This window comes from Lissotriton vulgaris, chromosome 3_2 (genome assembly GCF_964263255.1).
Source record: "Lissotriton vulgaris chromosome 3_2, aLisVul1.2, whole genome shotgun sequence".
NCBI classification, from domain to species: domain Eukaryota; kingdom Metazoa; phylum Chordata; class Amphibia; order Caudata; family Salamandridae; genus Lissotriton; species Lissotriton vulgaris.
Window position 1 is genome coordinate 280,468,586 of NC_141690.1, and position 15,745 is coordinate 280,484,330.

Below are 15,745 nucleotides of genomic sequence, written 5' to 3' on the forward strand. Positions count from 1 at the left end.
CTTACAACGCATTCATTACAACGCACTACCATTACAACGCAACCATTACAACGCAAGCCATTACAACGCATTGTGCTGGGGGGCGCTCTAGGATAGGGAATATTTTTAATTTACTATCAACACCTTCCCTACTATCCACGGGGACTGGAGTTGGAATAGTAAATTAAATAATTCACTATCCAGCGCCTAAAAGCACTATGCGTTGTAATGGTATGCGATGTAAAAACCGCGTTGTAACAGCAGGCGTTGTAATAGCCTGCGTTGTAACATCATAGATCCCTCCCCATGAGCTCCTCTGAGGCACCTCTCTCTCCCTCGTACTCTCTCCCTCTCTCTGTCTCTCTCTCTCTATTTCTCTCTCTCTATGTCTGTGTCTCTCTCTCCCTCTCCCTCTCTCTCTCTGTCTCTCTCTCTCTCTCTCTCGGTCTATCTGTCTCTCTGTCTCTCTGTCTCTCTGTCTCTGTCTCTCTTTCACTCTCTCTCTCGGTCTGTCTGTCTCTCTGTCACTGTCTCTCTGTCTCTCTCTGTCTCTGCTCTCCTCATGAGCTCCCTCTGAGGCCCCCCTCTCTCTACGTCTCTCTCTCTCCCTCCCACTCTCTCTCTCTGTCTCACTCTCTCTCTGTCTGTCTCTGCTCTCTCCATGAGCTCCTCTTATGCCCATCTCTCTCTTCCAGAGCTGCACCGCTGTGCCGTCTTCTGCCTGCTCCAGGTGGGCGCTCAGATCCATGACACGGAGATGGTGCTGGTGGACCGAACCGTCACCGACATCTGCTTCGAAAGCGGAGTTGTGTTGTAAGTAACTACAGGAGTAAATGCCTCGAGGTGGTATGTGGATTTTTCCGAGACGTGCACCCACAGAAGCTAGGGAGAAGCGGGGACCCCCTATTACCAAAGTCCAGACCCCGGCTCTGTAAACTGGCAGTGAGAGGTCAAACACCCACCCAGAATAACCCCAAGGTGACCCCTGGAACACCCACCTAAGCACTGCATCCTACACCCTTCTCCATAGTGACCCCTGCTGTCTTAGAGGGACACATCAAGAACCATGACCACCACCACAGCACGAGCCAACAGCAACACCTGCTGGCCCAAAAAGGCACTGCAGTAGCTGAGGCACCATCCGGACCAGCGATCACTGTTCCAACAGCGACACCTGCTGGTGTAAACAGGCATTGCAGGTTATTTGACACCCACCAAACCAGTGATTATCATTCCAATAACGACACCTGCTGGTATAAAGAGGCACTGCAGGAGCTGCGGCAGATCATTGCTCCCAATAGTGACTCCTACAGCCCTAGAGGGGTATTGCTGGATCTGTGACACCACCCAGATCTGAGGTCATTCTTCCTAAGTATGACCCCCCCAGCACTAGAGGGGCGTTGCTGGATCTGTGACACAACCCAATCAATCAGTCAATCAGGGATTTGTGAGGTACACAACTCACCGTGAGGGTCTCAAGCTGCTGGGGGAAGGGTTTTGTGCAGCTTCGTATCATCCATAGATCCAGGTCTTGAGGCTGTTCCTGTAGTGTAGTGTGGGGGCTCGTCTGATGCTGAGGGGGAGTTTGTCCAGGTCTTGGCTGCGATGTAGGAGAAGGATTGCCCCCCAGCTCTGGCGCTGCAGGTGTGTGGTACTTCGGCCAAGGCCAGATTGGGGGATCCGAGGCTTCTCTTAGATGCATAGAAGGAGATTCTTTAGTTGAGGTATTGGGATCCGATGTTGTTGAGGGATTTGTAGGCGTGAGTGAGGATTTTGAAGGTTGCTCTCTTTTCGACAAGGAGCCAGTGGAGTTCTCGTAGGTGTTGGGTGATGTGGTGTTGTTGTGGGATGCCGAGGACAAGTCTAGTGGCAGCGTTCTGGATTGTATGGAGTTTGAGGAGTAGAGATTTGTTTATTTAGGCATAGAGGGCGTTCCCGTAGTCCAGTCTGCTGGTTATGAGTGTGTGGGTGATGATCCTTCTGGATGGGGGGATCCATTTGAAGGTCTTACGGTGGATGCGGAGGGTGTTGAAGCATGTGGAAGATACGGCGTTGATCTCTCGGTTCATGGTGAGGGAGAAGTCGAGTATGATGCTGAGTTTGCGAGCGTGGTCTGTGGGTGTGGGAGGTTTGCTGAGGGCGCTAGGCCACCAGGTGTTGTACCATGTGGAGGGGTGGATCCAAGGACGAGGACTTCTGTTTTCTCTAAGTTGAGCTTTAGGCAGCTGTTGCTCATCCAGGAGGCTACGTCTTTCATTCCTTCCTGGAAGCTGTGTCTGGTGATGTCGGGTTCGTGGTGAGGGAGAGGATGAGCTGGGTGTCATTGGCGTAGGATACTATGCTGAGTCCGTGTTTTCTGCCGATGGTAGCGAAAGGGGCCATGTAGATGTTGAAGAGCATGGGGCTGAGTGAGAATCCCTGGGGTGCTTGGCAGGTGATCTCTTTGGGTACAGAGGAAGGGCGGGAGTCTGAGTCTTTGGGTTCGGCTGCTGAGGAAGAAGCGGTTCCAGTCGAGGGCGGTTCCCTGGATGCCGGCATCCAGGAGTTTGGCGTTTATTGTGTGGTGGGAGATGGTGTTGAAGGCTGCTGAGAGGTCTACTAGGATGAGGGCAGCCGTTTGGCCCTGGTCAAGGAGGATGCGGATGTCGTCCGTGGCCGCTAGGAGGGCGGTCTTGGTGCTGTGGTGGCTGTGATCTTCTTTGTGACTTTGGCTGCGAAGGGGAGGAGAGAGATGCATCAGTAGTTCTTGAGGTCCGCCAGGTCTGCGGTGGGCTTCTTGAGCAGGGGCTTGACATCTGTGCATTTCCAGTTGTCGTAAAAAGTGCCTGTTTCAAGGGAGCAGTTGATGGTATGATTTAGTTTGGGTGCTATGTTGAAGGCGTCGAAGTTCTGGAGGGGGCGAGAGTGTCTGCGCAGTCCATGATCAATCTTTGGAGTGCGATAGCCATCGAGTTGGCATCGTTGTGGTGGGAGGAGGAGCACAGTTGAGGGCGGAGTTGAGATGGTCTTCAGTGATCTTGCTCCATTTTCTGTGCAGGGGGTGAGTGTGGGTTTGTGTATGTGGGGTTTTGAGAAGGAGAAGTGGACGCAGTGGTGATCCGTCCAGATGGGTTGCGTGGTATGGCTGAAGCAAATGTTGCATCCTCCAGCGAAGATGGGGTCGAGGGTATGTCTTGCTTTGTGGGTGGGTGAAGGGGGGATGGTGACAAGCTGTCTCAGTCCGATGTTGGCGAGGTTGTCCATGAGGGCGGTAGAGTTGGGGTCGCTGGTGTTGTCGAGATGGAAGTTCAGGTCTCTGAGGAATACGTAGTCTGTGGATGTGATGGTGTGGGGTGCGATGAGGCCTGCGATGCTAATGGTGAACGTGGCGCGCGGTCCGGGAGGTTTGTAGGACGAGGGCCCTGTGTAGAGTCGTTCGGGGTTGATCTGGATCTGGAAATGCAGGTGTTCCATGGAGAATGTGGAGTCATTTGTGCTGGATGTGTTGAGTCAGAGGGAGATTTTGTTTATGATGGCGAGTCCGCCTCCAGGGTGATTGGGATGGTCCTTCCTCTGGATCTTGTATCCGTTGGGTACGGTGGTTGCGATGTCGGGTGTGGAGCTGGTGTTGGTCCAGCTTTCTCTGAGAAAGGCAACGTTGGATGAGAGGTTGCTGAGGAGGACCACGATTTCTACTGCATGTCTGTGTGGGGAGAGGTTATTGAGGAGGTTGCAGCTCAGGGATTTGGGTGCACTGGTATCTGGTGGGTTGGTGAGTCTCCAGAGGTGGGTGATGGTGCGGCGGCAGTGTCGGCAGGAAAACTGGCATTGGGTGATGTTCGGTGTCTACAGCTGGCAGTTGGTCATTCTTCCTAACCGTGACCCCTTCTCCCCAGGTTTGGCATTGCTGGATCTATGACACCCACCCAGATCTGAGGTCATTGTTCCTAACACTGACCTCTAATGGTCTGTCCTCTTACTTCACATGCACTGCCCGCTATACTTACATAGTTGCCTGTTGCGTCTGGTCTGACACTTGTCCTCTTCCTCTGGTTCCAGTAACGACGCCGGTCCTGACTTTGAGCTGAAGGTGGAGATTTACAGCTGCGGCACCGAGGAGGACTTCTCCCTCTCTAACACCCCCAAGAAGCTGGCGAGCAAGCTGAGCAGCTCCCTAGGGCGCTCATCAGGGAAGAGGATTCGAGCGACGCTGGATGGCGTCGGACCAGTCACCAATGGAGGAGGCAACCCTCTCCTGCTGCCTGCCCCCACGGTGGCGTGAGTATCCTTCCGCTGGGGCATTACCAGGGGTGTTGTGATAATGTGTGGTCAGAGGCTGTGGGCAGCACCCGAAGGGTACACTCTAACGGGCAGGTCTGGGAGGTATTGATTTAATACAAGGGCTGTTAATTCGGGCAGTATCAGGGTTTGTTGAGATAATGCAGGGGCTTTGGCTGTGGGCAGTATTTGTTGGGTAGATACCATCCTCCCATTGTTGACACTCATGGGCAGCACTGCAGGTGTTGCACTGATACGTGGGCTTTGGCCGTGGGCAGTATAGGGGGTAAGCTCTAGTGGGCATGTCTGGGGTGTTGATATATTGCGTGGGCTTTGGCTGTGGGCAGTATCAGATGGGTACACTCTAACGGGCAGGTCTGGGAGGTATTGATTTAATACAAGGGCTGTTAATTCGGGCAGTACCAGGGTTTGTTGAGATAATGCAGGGGCTTTGGCTGTGGGCAGTATTTGTTGGGTAAATACCATCCTCCCATTGTTGACACTCATGGGCAGCACTGCAGGTGTTGCACTGATACGTGGGCTTTGGCCGTGGGCAGTATAGGGGGTAAGCTCTAGTGGGCATGTCTGGGGTGTTGATATATTGCGTGGGCTTTGGCTGTGGGCAGTATCAGATGGGTACACTCTAATGGAGCTGTGGGCAGTATCAGTGGGTTAGAGACCAGCCTCCCAATGGTGACACTCATGGGTAGCAGTATGGGCTGCTGAGCCTGCACATGGGCTGTGGGCAGTATCCTGGAATCCACAGCCCTCCCGTTGGCAGTGTTAGGGGCGGTTGAGTGCTGGCTCCGGGCAGTGTTAACGCGGCAGCCCTCAATGGCAGTAGTATGGGGTGTTGAACTAATGCACTAGCTTTGGGCAGTATTAATGGTGTAGTCGCCATCCTCCCACAAGTTGGGCAGAATGAGTGTGACATCACCACGTGTGACATCGCAGGAAGTGACATCACCACATGTGACATCACTGTAAGTGACATTGCATGGGGCATCCCAGGAAATGGCATCACACCCATGGCGTCACAGGAAGTGACATCAGATCTCACATATGTTTAGCAGGTCTATAATGAGTACATTTAAAAAAAAAAAAAATTATTTCATCATCAGAAAGTCACAGTGTAAACAATTAATTATTTTTAACATATATATCTATTACGACAGAAATCATTCAATTAAAGCCTAGTCACTTAAAGTACCAAACGAAGAGCAAAACATAATTAAAAAAAAAACTGAGTTAGAAAAAATAAATAAAAATATATATATATATATATATCTGGAGAGGGCTAAGTAATTTTTAACACCGTCGACTATAATCCTACAAGAACAAGCAAGCATAAGTCTATACCCCTTTAAAATTACCCGTCTAATTTAATTTTCCATTTTTCTACTGGGGCCCAGATCTGTTTCCCCAATCGCATTGCATTAACGCCTTATATGAAAAAAAAGGCGTTTATAATGAGTACATTTGAGCTTATTACAAAATTTAACAAATTAGATTTTGCATTGGGGTTGAGCCAAATTATTGACGCAACCCTGTTGCAAAATCTGGACCTCAACTTATAGATGTCTTTTTTGTAAACCCTGCCACAAAGAAACTGGCAACAAGGAGAAACCTGGCAGTAAATCTGTCTTTCTAATTGGCTGCAATGTCTGTACTTTAAAATACCTTATGGGGTTAAGGCACCTGCTGCAGAGATGTTTTTTGTGCAAGCTAAATCTCATGAAATAAGAATAATCGTAAGATAACTCTGGAGGGTAGCGTGTTTGCTGGAGAGATCTGTGTTTGGTGTAGTCCTAAATCAAAGTAGCCTAGAGGGTTAATGTGCCTCTTGCAAAGCACATGATGTAACACGCAGATGATTTATTTAATATAAGTGGGTTACTGCTTTGAACACAGAGATCCTTTTGTTAGTTGCAGTTCATAAATTGTAATTCTAGCTCAGTGAGCTCTGGAGGACATGTGACTCCCACACCCCGTGACTCTCACTGTCTTGCGTAACACGCCCTTCATATTTTATTTACGCACACATGATTTATTGTCAATGTATAATCTGTACGAGTGATGTAAAGCGCTCTGGCACCCTGCAGTGGGATGAGCAGCGCTAAAGCACTGACAACGAAATAAAACAAAATAGTGGAATTTAAATTGTTATTTGTGTAAATCCTGGGGGGACCAACGCATCTGACATTTTTCCAGTGTCTGCTTATCTCCAATACAGAGGGACTGACGAAAGGCAAAAGCATTTCCCTCTTAAGTACATGTGAAGTGATAAGAAGTGAGTCTCGGGGGCAGATTTTCAAAAATACACACAGCTCAGCACCCAAAGAGGCTGTGCTGCGTTGCGCGACAGGGCGGCAGCAGGAGAGCGCCACATCTACAGAGATCCGGCTCTCTCCTCCTCTCACTCGCACCGGCGCTGATTTCAGCTGCCTGCGCCAGGCACACACCTTAGCACCATATCGCAAGGATGTGTGCATCAGTCTAATGGAGGTTGTGTACAGGGAGGGAACCCTTCCGGTACAAAATACCATGCCAAGGCAAGTTTAAAACATTTTTGCACTTTGTATGTGTGCTGCACAGTGCGGCATGCAAAGTCGGAAAAGAAAGGAGAAATGAAAACTTTTCTCCTGTTAGCGCCTCCTTTGAAGTGGCATTCACATTTGACTCTAAACCCTGTCTACAGTTCTTAGTAGACATGGTTTTGCGTCAAAAGGCATGGATGTTGCATGGGAACGCCCATGTACCACCCACGTAACGCCGCCTTGGCACTAACTAACATGCTACTTTTAGGGTACTTTCCTGTGCACAACAATTTTTGCGCGGGAAATTAAATTCTCAAAAATACATTTTGTGCTGGTTAGCGTCACTTTTGTGACTAACCCAGCACAAAATGTTTGAAAATCCACCCCTATATTTCCCAACCTTTGCATCCAGGTGTGAGGCTCCCGATAGCTCCCAGCCAGGACACTTCAACAAAAAGAGGCCTGATGGCCCCTTAACTCAGGCTTTTGTTATGAGTGAAGCTGGATCTGATCAGTCCCTTCCCCGCTTGCACGTTGCTGCTCAGAACCTGCGAGCACTGCTGGAAGTGTCCCGGTGTCGGAAAATTACACAGGTATGGGTTCGGCATATTTGTGAATTCTGGGAGAAGTAGGAAAAGGAACCTGGCCCTCCCCTGAAACTGGCAGGCGTTGCAGAAGAGTAGACGGTGTCTACCCTCTGAAATAGTGGGTAGGTTACACACAACTACCCTCGGCTGGAGCCATACAAGGAAGTGCTCAGCTAATGCATGAGCTGTGGGCAGTATCAGGGGAGACACTGAAGGGCATTACTAGGGGGTTCACCCAACGCACAGGGTCTGGACAGTATAAGATGAGGCCCAACAGGGCAGTACAAGGGAGTGTACTGCCCTCAGCCAGCTAATGAGCTGTCCGAGGGCAGTGTTAGTGGAGGCACAGACCTCCCGTTGGCGACACCTATAGACAGTACTGGGGGGCGTTGATCCAAAGTGCGTACTGTGGGCAGTATTAGAAGTCACCCACCTTCCGTTGGTGACACTACAGGCAGTACTTCATATCCCACTCCCAAGTAGCCTCTGCACGTCCTCCTTGGCATGTTAGCTTCTCCATCCCTCCCCCTGACAGATCAGGGCAGCATTCGTATAAGAGGCAGAGCAGGAGGGGCAGTAGTGATGTCAGCAGTGGGGCAGTAGCTGTGGAAGCAGTTGCACAGTACTTCCATGAAGCGCGGATGAGCCCTTTCCTGCAGCATGCAGTACCCAGGCGTTAACAACAGGTGCTGCTGTAGAGCACTTGTTCTGCACACTTCTGCCATCTAGTGCTGGTTGTGCAGGTTGCAATTTTTTTTAATTTTTTGGAAAAGTTTTGGTTTTGAGGTCACAAGTGATGCCTCCCAGAAAACTATATTGCACCAGGACATAGGGCTGCATTTGCAGTTTGGTAGTTGGGCTTCTGCATCACAAATATGACTGAAATCCCTTCTGCCGTATTACAAATACAATGGTCTATAACGCACTTGTGATGTGGTGGACGGTGTATCAGTCACATTTGTGACGGAGAATCCCTTCCTCTAAACTCTGAATGAGGCACTTTGTCTCAACCTCTGATTGCTTAATCAGGTTCGGACAGGACATTTGAATTGAAAAATAACCGCACCAGTCTTCTACAGACATGGAGCATCTGTCGACAGCGTGGAAGCCGACATCAGCCCGAAAACCTTGGGGAAAGGCATATGGGAATGACTCGTGGGCAGAGGGGTATGCAGAACACTCCCTTAAAAATACAACAGCAAGTTCCTCTCTGCTGACCAACATATCAACCGAGCTTTATCAGCCAAGGGAGCACAAGGAGTCGAACTGTGCGGTCGATCAGGCCTTCTGGTGGTGGGCTCTGGCTTTGAAGATATTGAGGAAACGCAATATATTCGGTGCACACTGCAAGACAAGAGGGTACACACCAGGGACAGTCGATAAACAAAGTAAAAGTTGGCAGCTTATGCCGGCAAGCAGTGGCCCATTGCAGACTCTGGGCTTGCGTCGAGATATGATAGAGAGATATGAAAGGTACAGTTGGGAGGAAATTGAATCGCTTATTCAGCATCTCTCAGATGCTTACAAAAAGTGTGCAAAAGAACTAATGCTGGGAAGCAAGATTATTTCTAACTTGAATATTAGAAGTGCAAAGACAATGTTGGCACTACTTTAAGAGAGATACAATCCTGTGAGTTACTTCCCCGTCATGCATGGTTGAGAATATCAGGGTTCAAACCAGAGGTGCGTATGCACATCCTTAAAGTACTTCTCGATGGGGAAGATCTTTTTGGTCTGCAGATCAAGTAGATACTTAAAAAAAATAAACAAGCATTGGCAAAGCCAATCGGTCTCACCTATGAAAGGTATTGGGATATCCAATGACATTTAGCCATGCTGTGCAGCACCACAGTTGATTTTCTGCATAAAAATAGAATAATCCCTATGATGCAACTGTTGCATCATTTTGTAGGTGTTCAGCAACACCCATGCACACGCCTACAATATGAGGCAAGTATTTTTATATTTTCATTTACCAATCCGAGATGGATTTATAAATAAAAAGTATGGCCAAAGCCACTTTTAAAATTTTCTGTATAAAAACATTTTTTGAAGAAAAATTATAATAAAAGAAACTGGGGAAGGGGTGGGGGACAAAGCAACAATGAGAGACGGCAGGCGGGAGAGAACGAAGTGGGAGAGAGAGAACGTGCGGCAGGGCTAGGGTCAGAAAAAGGCATGGGTGAGAATGTATTCACAGGGAGATTGTATTGTATTGTAATTGTATTTATGTAGCGCTTACTACCCCAGAAAAGGTGTTGAAGCACAAGGATTAGTGGTGAATTAGTATAGTGAAATATGAAAATAATTTGAATGGTGGATATGTTAGCCAGTTATTTGGATTCAAAGGGATAGAGGAGGGATAGAAGAGGGTAAAAGGTTTGCATTTATAAAGTGCTTGTTACCCCTGACGGGGTGTTAAAGCATTTCTTTTGGCGAGTAGCACGCTACTCTGGAACCCATAAAGGATTAGTGGTGAATTAGTATAGTGAAATATGAAAATAATTTGAATGGTGGATATGTTAGCCAGTTATTTGGATTCAGAAGGATAGAGGAGGGATAGAAGAGGGTAAAAGGTTTGCATTCATAAAGTGCTTGTTACCCTTGACGGGGTGTTAAAGCATTTCTTTTGGCGAGTAGCACGCTACTCTGGAACCCATAGGATTAGTGGTGAATTAGTATAGTGAAATATGAAAGTAATGGAGTGGTGGATATTAGTCAGTTATTTGGATTGAGAACGATAGCGGAGGGATAGAAGAGGGACAAAGGTAGCTTCAGGAGCAAAAGCACAATCGCCACAGAGGGTGGGAGAGTGGGAGCAAAAGCACAACAGGCTCGAAGGGCATCGGTAAGCAAACCACTACGGATACCCAACATGGGTGAGAAAAGAATGTGGAGTGCTGGGGGCGAACAGGAAAGCCCACCAGGAAAAAACTGGAAAACACATGCACTGTCATGGATTTCTTTACAAAAACAAAAAAGTTCTCAAAAAGCGAGCACTTGTGAAGAATCGAAGGAGCCTATCAGAGAGGTGGTGTATAGGCTATGCTCTAAAGGATGGACAAAGACAAGATACAAAAGTTAAAACCAAAGCCGGCGAATAGAAAACAAGCAAATGTGAGTGACAAAGCACAGATCCAATGGTAAGCAGTGGGCAGAATGCATTCCCCGGTTATCTATGAGCATGTCCCCAATATGTACTTGCAACTAGACAACTGCACTGCCTAGTGGGCTTCAACCTAAAAAGGACATTGATACTGCTAGGGTGATGATGGGTCTTCAGACTCAGCCGATGTGACAAGGGTTTCCTAAAGAAAGGGCAAGTGCAGGGGCTAAACCCCCATCCACTGACAAGAGAATCTTTGAAACAAAAATAATAAGAAATATTAAAATGATTCAGACGGCAGTGAGTGACACAAAGAAGCAAATCCAGTCATTCATGTCATGATTTTTGGATTCAATCCAAGTAATGTCCAAGCATACATTGACACTGTATGGTCCAAATAAAACAAAAAGGTCAGCCATTCCATCTGTCACGGTAGAGGAAAGCCTCTCTCCAAGGGATCGATGAAAATGTCCATCTTTCCTGAACACCAAACCATGCGATGATGGTGTAACCGAAAATGAAACAGAGAGATGGGCGTGTCGGCGATGTTTCGGTCTCAAGTGGTATAAACCTGTGAGGCCTTCCTCAGGACCAGTATTGAATCCTCCAAGTTTCAGTGGGGTCATACTTGCATCTCTGCATAAATCATAGAAGTTACACTATCCAGAGGGGTTGAAGATATCTCAGTCACGTGGGTACTGTCCTCTGTCTTCCACGGCTGCTGATTGTTACAGGTAGAAGGGTACAGAGTGTGATGCACTCCACTACATGCTATAAACCAATTGTTACAGGTAGAACTGTACAGAGTGTGTGATGTATACTGCTACATGCTGTAAACTGATTGTTACTTGTAGAAGTGCACACAGTGTGTGACGTATGCCACTACATGATGTAAACTGATTGTTACTTGTAGAAGTGTACAGAGTGCGATGTATGCCACTACATACTGTAAACTGATTGTTACAGGTAGAAGTGTACAGTGTGTGATGTATGCCACTACATGCTGTAAACCAATTATTAAGGGTAGAAGTGTACAGAGTGTGTGATGTATGCCACTACATGCTGTAAACCGATTGTTACGATTAAGTGAAGTCTCTCTTCCTTCTCTGAGCCTTGGCACTTGTTCTGCCCATTTATTTCTGCCTCCTTCTAATGCCAGTGTTTGTCTTCTGTTTCTCTCCTGAAGTGGCCCGAAGTACCACCTGCTGGCCCACACGCTCCTCTCCCTCGCTGACGTGCAGGACAGCTTCCGGACTCACGACCTGACCACCACCAGCAGCGGTAAGAAGGGGTCTTGAGGGACCCACCTGAGCGGGGCAGGGCTCGGTCTGGAAGGGATGATGTCGGAGCCTAAGGTGTGATCCCCTGTCCATTCTCACTTGCCCACAGTCAACGCTGAGCAGATGTTGGTGTAGGCATGCGGCTGGTGGGAGGGGGTAAGAAAAGACCCAAGTGTGGCCAATGACTGCGACAATCAACATTCTGGCACATGCCACATGCAGGAGTTTATTGAAATGAACCTGAACAGAACAAAACCATTGTTTTTAGCACTAATGTACGGCCAAACACAAGACTCTGACCTGAAATATAAACAATGTGTGACAAGCACTACAGTGCTATTAATAACAATTAACCAAACTTAGGCTATCAGATGCAGACAGGATCTCCAAGGTAGTAACTAAAATATGTTAAAAGTGTGTCCTAAATAAGCATTGCTTTTGTGCCGGGCTAGTGAGTTGTTAGTCCCTCTGTAGTGATGCAGATACAAGTTAGTATGCGCCACGCTGACTAGTCTGCATAGGGGAAGCGAATAGCTTCAGAGTAAAGTAAATCAAAGTGTGTGTTTGGTGCCTACAGTGTGTCCATCAAAAAAATACTGCATCCAACATCCAGAGCTGAGGTGATGGCAGGAGGCTCGTCTGCAGGTGAGTGGACGCCAGCTTTGTTTCAGAGCATAAAGTGTAATCGGCCACCAGCACTTCACGCTTCAAGTGACTGCCACATACTGAATGCGCCACGCTTTCTATAGAATCACATCAAGGGACAATGGAACAGGAAGACAGGCCTTCATATCCTCTCCCTTCTACAATTTAAGAATAATGTGCAATAAAAAATGAAGGAAAGGAAGAGTTTACAAGAAAATGTTTTGGGCTCAGAGCAGCAAACATCAACTTAGAATGACCATTAGATCATCATCTTTAAGATGATCAGAGGCAGTGTGTTCACATTTGTGCGCATTGGATGCGTATCGCCACTACACACTTTCGCCTCACCGCCTGCCAAATGATAGCACATGTAGTTTACTTTGTCAGCTTGGATTCCAGCCATCCTCTCCTTCTTCCACCCTGGAGCATCCCTCGCCTGCACTGCATTAGCTAACGCAGACCATTTAAATAGGGGAAACGAATTTGGATCGTCTCCAGCAGACGTCCAGGCTTCTTATTATGACCCAACTCACAACAATCACCTTTGACCCTTCCAAAATGTTAATTCTTCTCTTATAACCTTTTTGCACGTTCTTCCTCACTTACATTGCATTTGTCAGGCAAGAATAATCAATTGAAGATTGTCCCTTTTATTACCTGTTCAATTTGGATCCTGGAACTTCTATCCTCAAAAACACAAATTGCAAATCGCCAGTGCTAATACTGGGTGTTATTTCCCACAACATTTCATCCATCGCACGCCTCGAGTTTAGGTTATTATCTAAAGCAAACTGCAAGTGAACTTTCAACCTACGATTGAAACGCTCAACCCGACAGTTGCTTCTGGGATGATACAGAGCTGTCCATAGGTGTTTTAGTGCCAAGCCCCTCCAAACGGCTTGGATCTCTTGATCTCCTCTGAAACGAACTATGTAATATTTTTTTTAACGAGTTCACTAGGACAATCCTCTCTCCCAAACACCCCTTGCATAACTTATGTCAGAGTACTTGTATTTACATTATTCACAAAGGCATTTGAAAATATAATGAATGAGCACTATGGCATATGCGGTGGTCCCCTCAATACCTTGAACAGACCTGATATATCAGAAAAGTAACTGTGTGATTTTAGAGATCATTACGTATCAATTGTCATCGATTGGATTGTAATGTTTTATAATTTTTATGAACTCCCAGTTTAGAGACCATGGTCTAAATAAACGGATTTTCTCTCAGACCTGATATATCGAGAGCCAGTTTTATCCATGCAACCATGGGTGTCACAACAGGAATTATAGGAATGGGCTTAGTCACTTGCGATGTATCACTCAAAATACCTGCCCCAAAACAACCAGTAGCCTTATCCATGCCAGCCCATCTAATATCATCACATACCATGCGCTTGATTGCCCAAATCCTCATCTGACCTTTGTGGGCAATTGTGGGCTAATGTCAGTACCCTTTTCTTTAAATTGACAGCAACCACTAACTGATTAACACATTGAAGCACATTTTCATCACAGTTTATTTCTAGTGCTACTTGTGCCTATGGTGTCAATTAGGAATCAGTCTCTTAACCCTAGGCCAACCATTCACAGCGCATGATATGACTCGTTCACTGCCAGATCTTCAATCCAAGCCATTTTGCCACTCTTCGTCTAGGGGAGCTCTGTTCAGCACAGCTTGAAGATGATTAGCCATGCACATTCCCTCTTCTTCATCACATATACGTACTGGCACAATTCAACAATTGGCCTTTTGACAGAAAATCAGCAACCTTTATTTCTCCTGGCACATACTCTGTACTGTAATTATACTCTTGCAAAGGAAATTACCACTTGGCTGTTCAAGGTGTGGCCTTTCCACTACCCTGTGTACTGAACAGAGGGACCAACAGCTAATGGTCTGTCCGTAGGATAAACAGAAGACCACACATATATGTTATAAAGTGGGGTAAAGCCTCTTTTTTGACTGTTGAGTCCATTGATTCCACCCCACGGAGTGCACTAGAGGCAAAAGCCACCACTTCCTCTCTCCCCTCCTCTCTCGTGCAGCTAAGAACAGCCGCGAGGCCAACTTTACAGGCATCAGTAACAATAATACTGATAACTCTCATGTCAAGTCTCCAAGGGCCCAGGTTTCATGATGTCTGCAGAAACACCATCAAACACCGACTGCCATTCACCACCCCACACATACACCTCGCCCTTCCTGAGCAACTTATTCAACGGTGCAGTTTTACTAGAAAAATGCAGGCCAAATGTAAAATAAATCTCATTTAAATCCAAAAACATTCAAGATGTTCATTTTTGGTTGCACACCTTTCTTGGACATATGGTGACCTAGGTAATCCATGCCTTCCTCCTCAGACTTGCAATTGCCCAGCACAAAATCATACCCCGTCCTGCAGAACCTGCAGCACCTTTTCAAACGATGTGTCGTGCTCTTCTAGATCTTTACCGCACACCACAATATTGTCTTGAGCTTCTAATACTCCCCTTGATATCCTGAAGCATCACCTTCATGAGCCTCTGAAACACCGAGAACGCTGACGCTAAACCAAGAGGTATACACTTAAAGCAAAAATCACCCTCCAGCGCAACAAAAGAAGTGAGATGTTTGGAACCTTCACTCAGGACTGCCTGATGATAAGCAACAAGACTATAACTACGATTGACTCTTCCAGCACATACAGCCACTCAGATATGTATGACGGGGGCTTGCCCAAATGTTGCAGTCAGGTCGTATGTTTGACAGACAAATGTACAGCAGCAGGACAACTGGGAACAACCAATCTGAGCCCTCAATGACCTCTATGATGTGATTGTTTTCACATCACCCATCTGCATACGAAGTGACGTCACTGCTTTACTACCCAACCATCTATAAAAGAAGGCGGCAAGCTAGAGGACTTAATTTCCCATCATCCATCTTCACAGGAGGTGACATCACTGCATTTCCCATCATTCATCTTTACTGGAAGTGACATCACTGGTTTACTACCCAACCTTCTATAAAAGAAGGCAACAAGCTAGAGGACTTCATTTCCCATCATCCGTCTTCACTGGAGGTGACATCAATGCATTTCCCAGCATTCATCTGTTCTGGAAGTGACATCACTTTCTGCCTTTTCTCTACTTCAATCAACTCTTCAAGCCATCACCATCAAAGGGTGGGCACAGACAAGGGATTTACCTGTTTGGGGCTGTTAGGGCCAGGAAGGGTCTTGGGCTAGCACCAATGCTCCCCTTGAATCTTAAATGTGCACCCCCCAGCTCCCCATGCTGCCAAACCCCACAACCACACCCTGACACCCAGAAGACCTCGATACTCGCCTAGCAGCCACACAACACA

General features: G+C 47.1%; 1 protein-coding gene across 9 annotated transcripts in view; it reads left to right on the plus strand.

Annotated features, from left to right (window-relative positions):
* The window catches only part of RTKN (rhotekin), a 570,155-nt gene that overhangs the window by 471,032 nt on the left and 83,378 nt on the right, over positions 1-15,745 (plus strand). For all 9 annotated transcript variants that reach the window (XM_086964364.1, XM_086964365.1, XM_086964369.1 and 6 more), the window contains exons 5-7: positions 675-792; positions 4,018-4,236; positions 11,653-11,747. In XM_086964364.1, the coding sequence (XP_086820490.1) occupies positions 675-792; positions 4,018-4,236; positions 11,653-11,747 (432 nt within the window). The remainder of the gene's footprint in view (positions 1-674; positions 793-4,017; positions 4,237-11,652; positions 11,748-15,745) is intronic.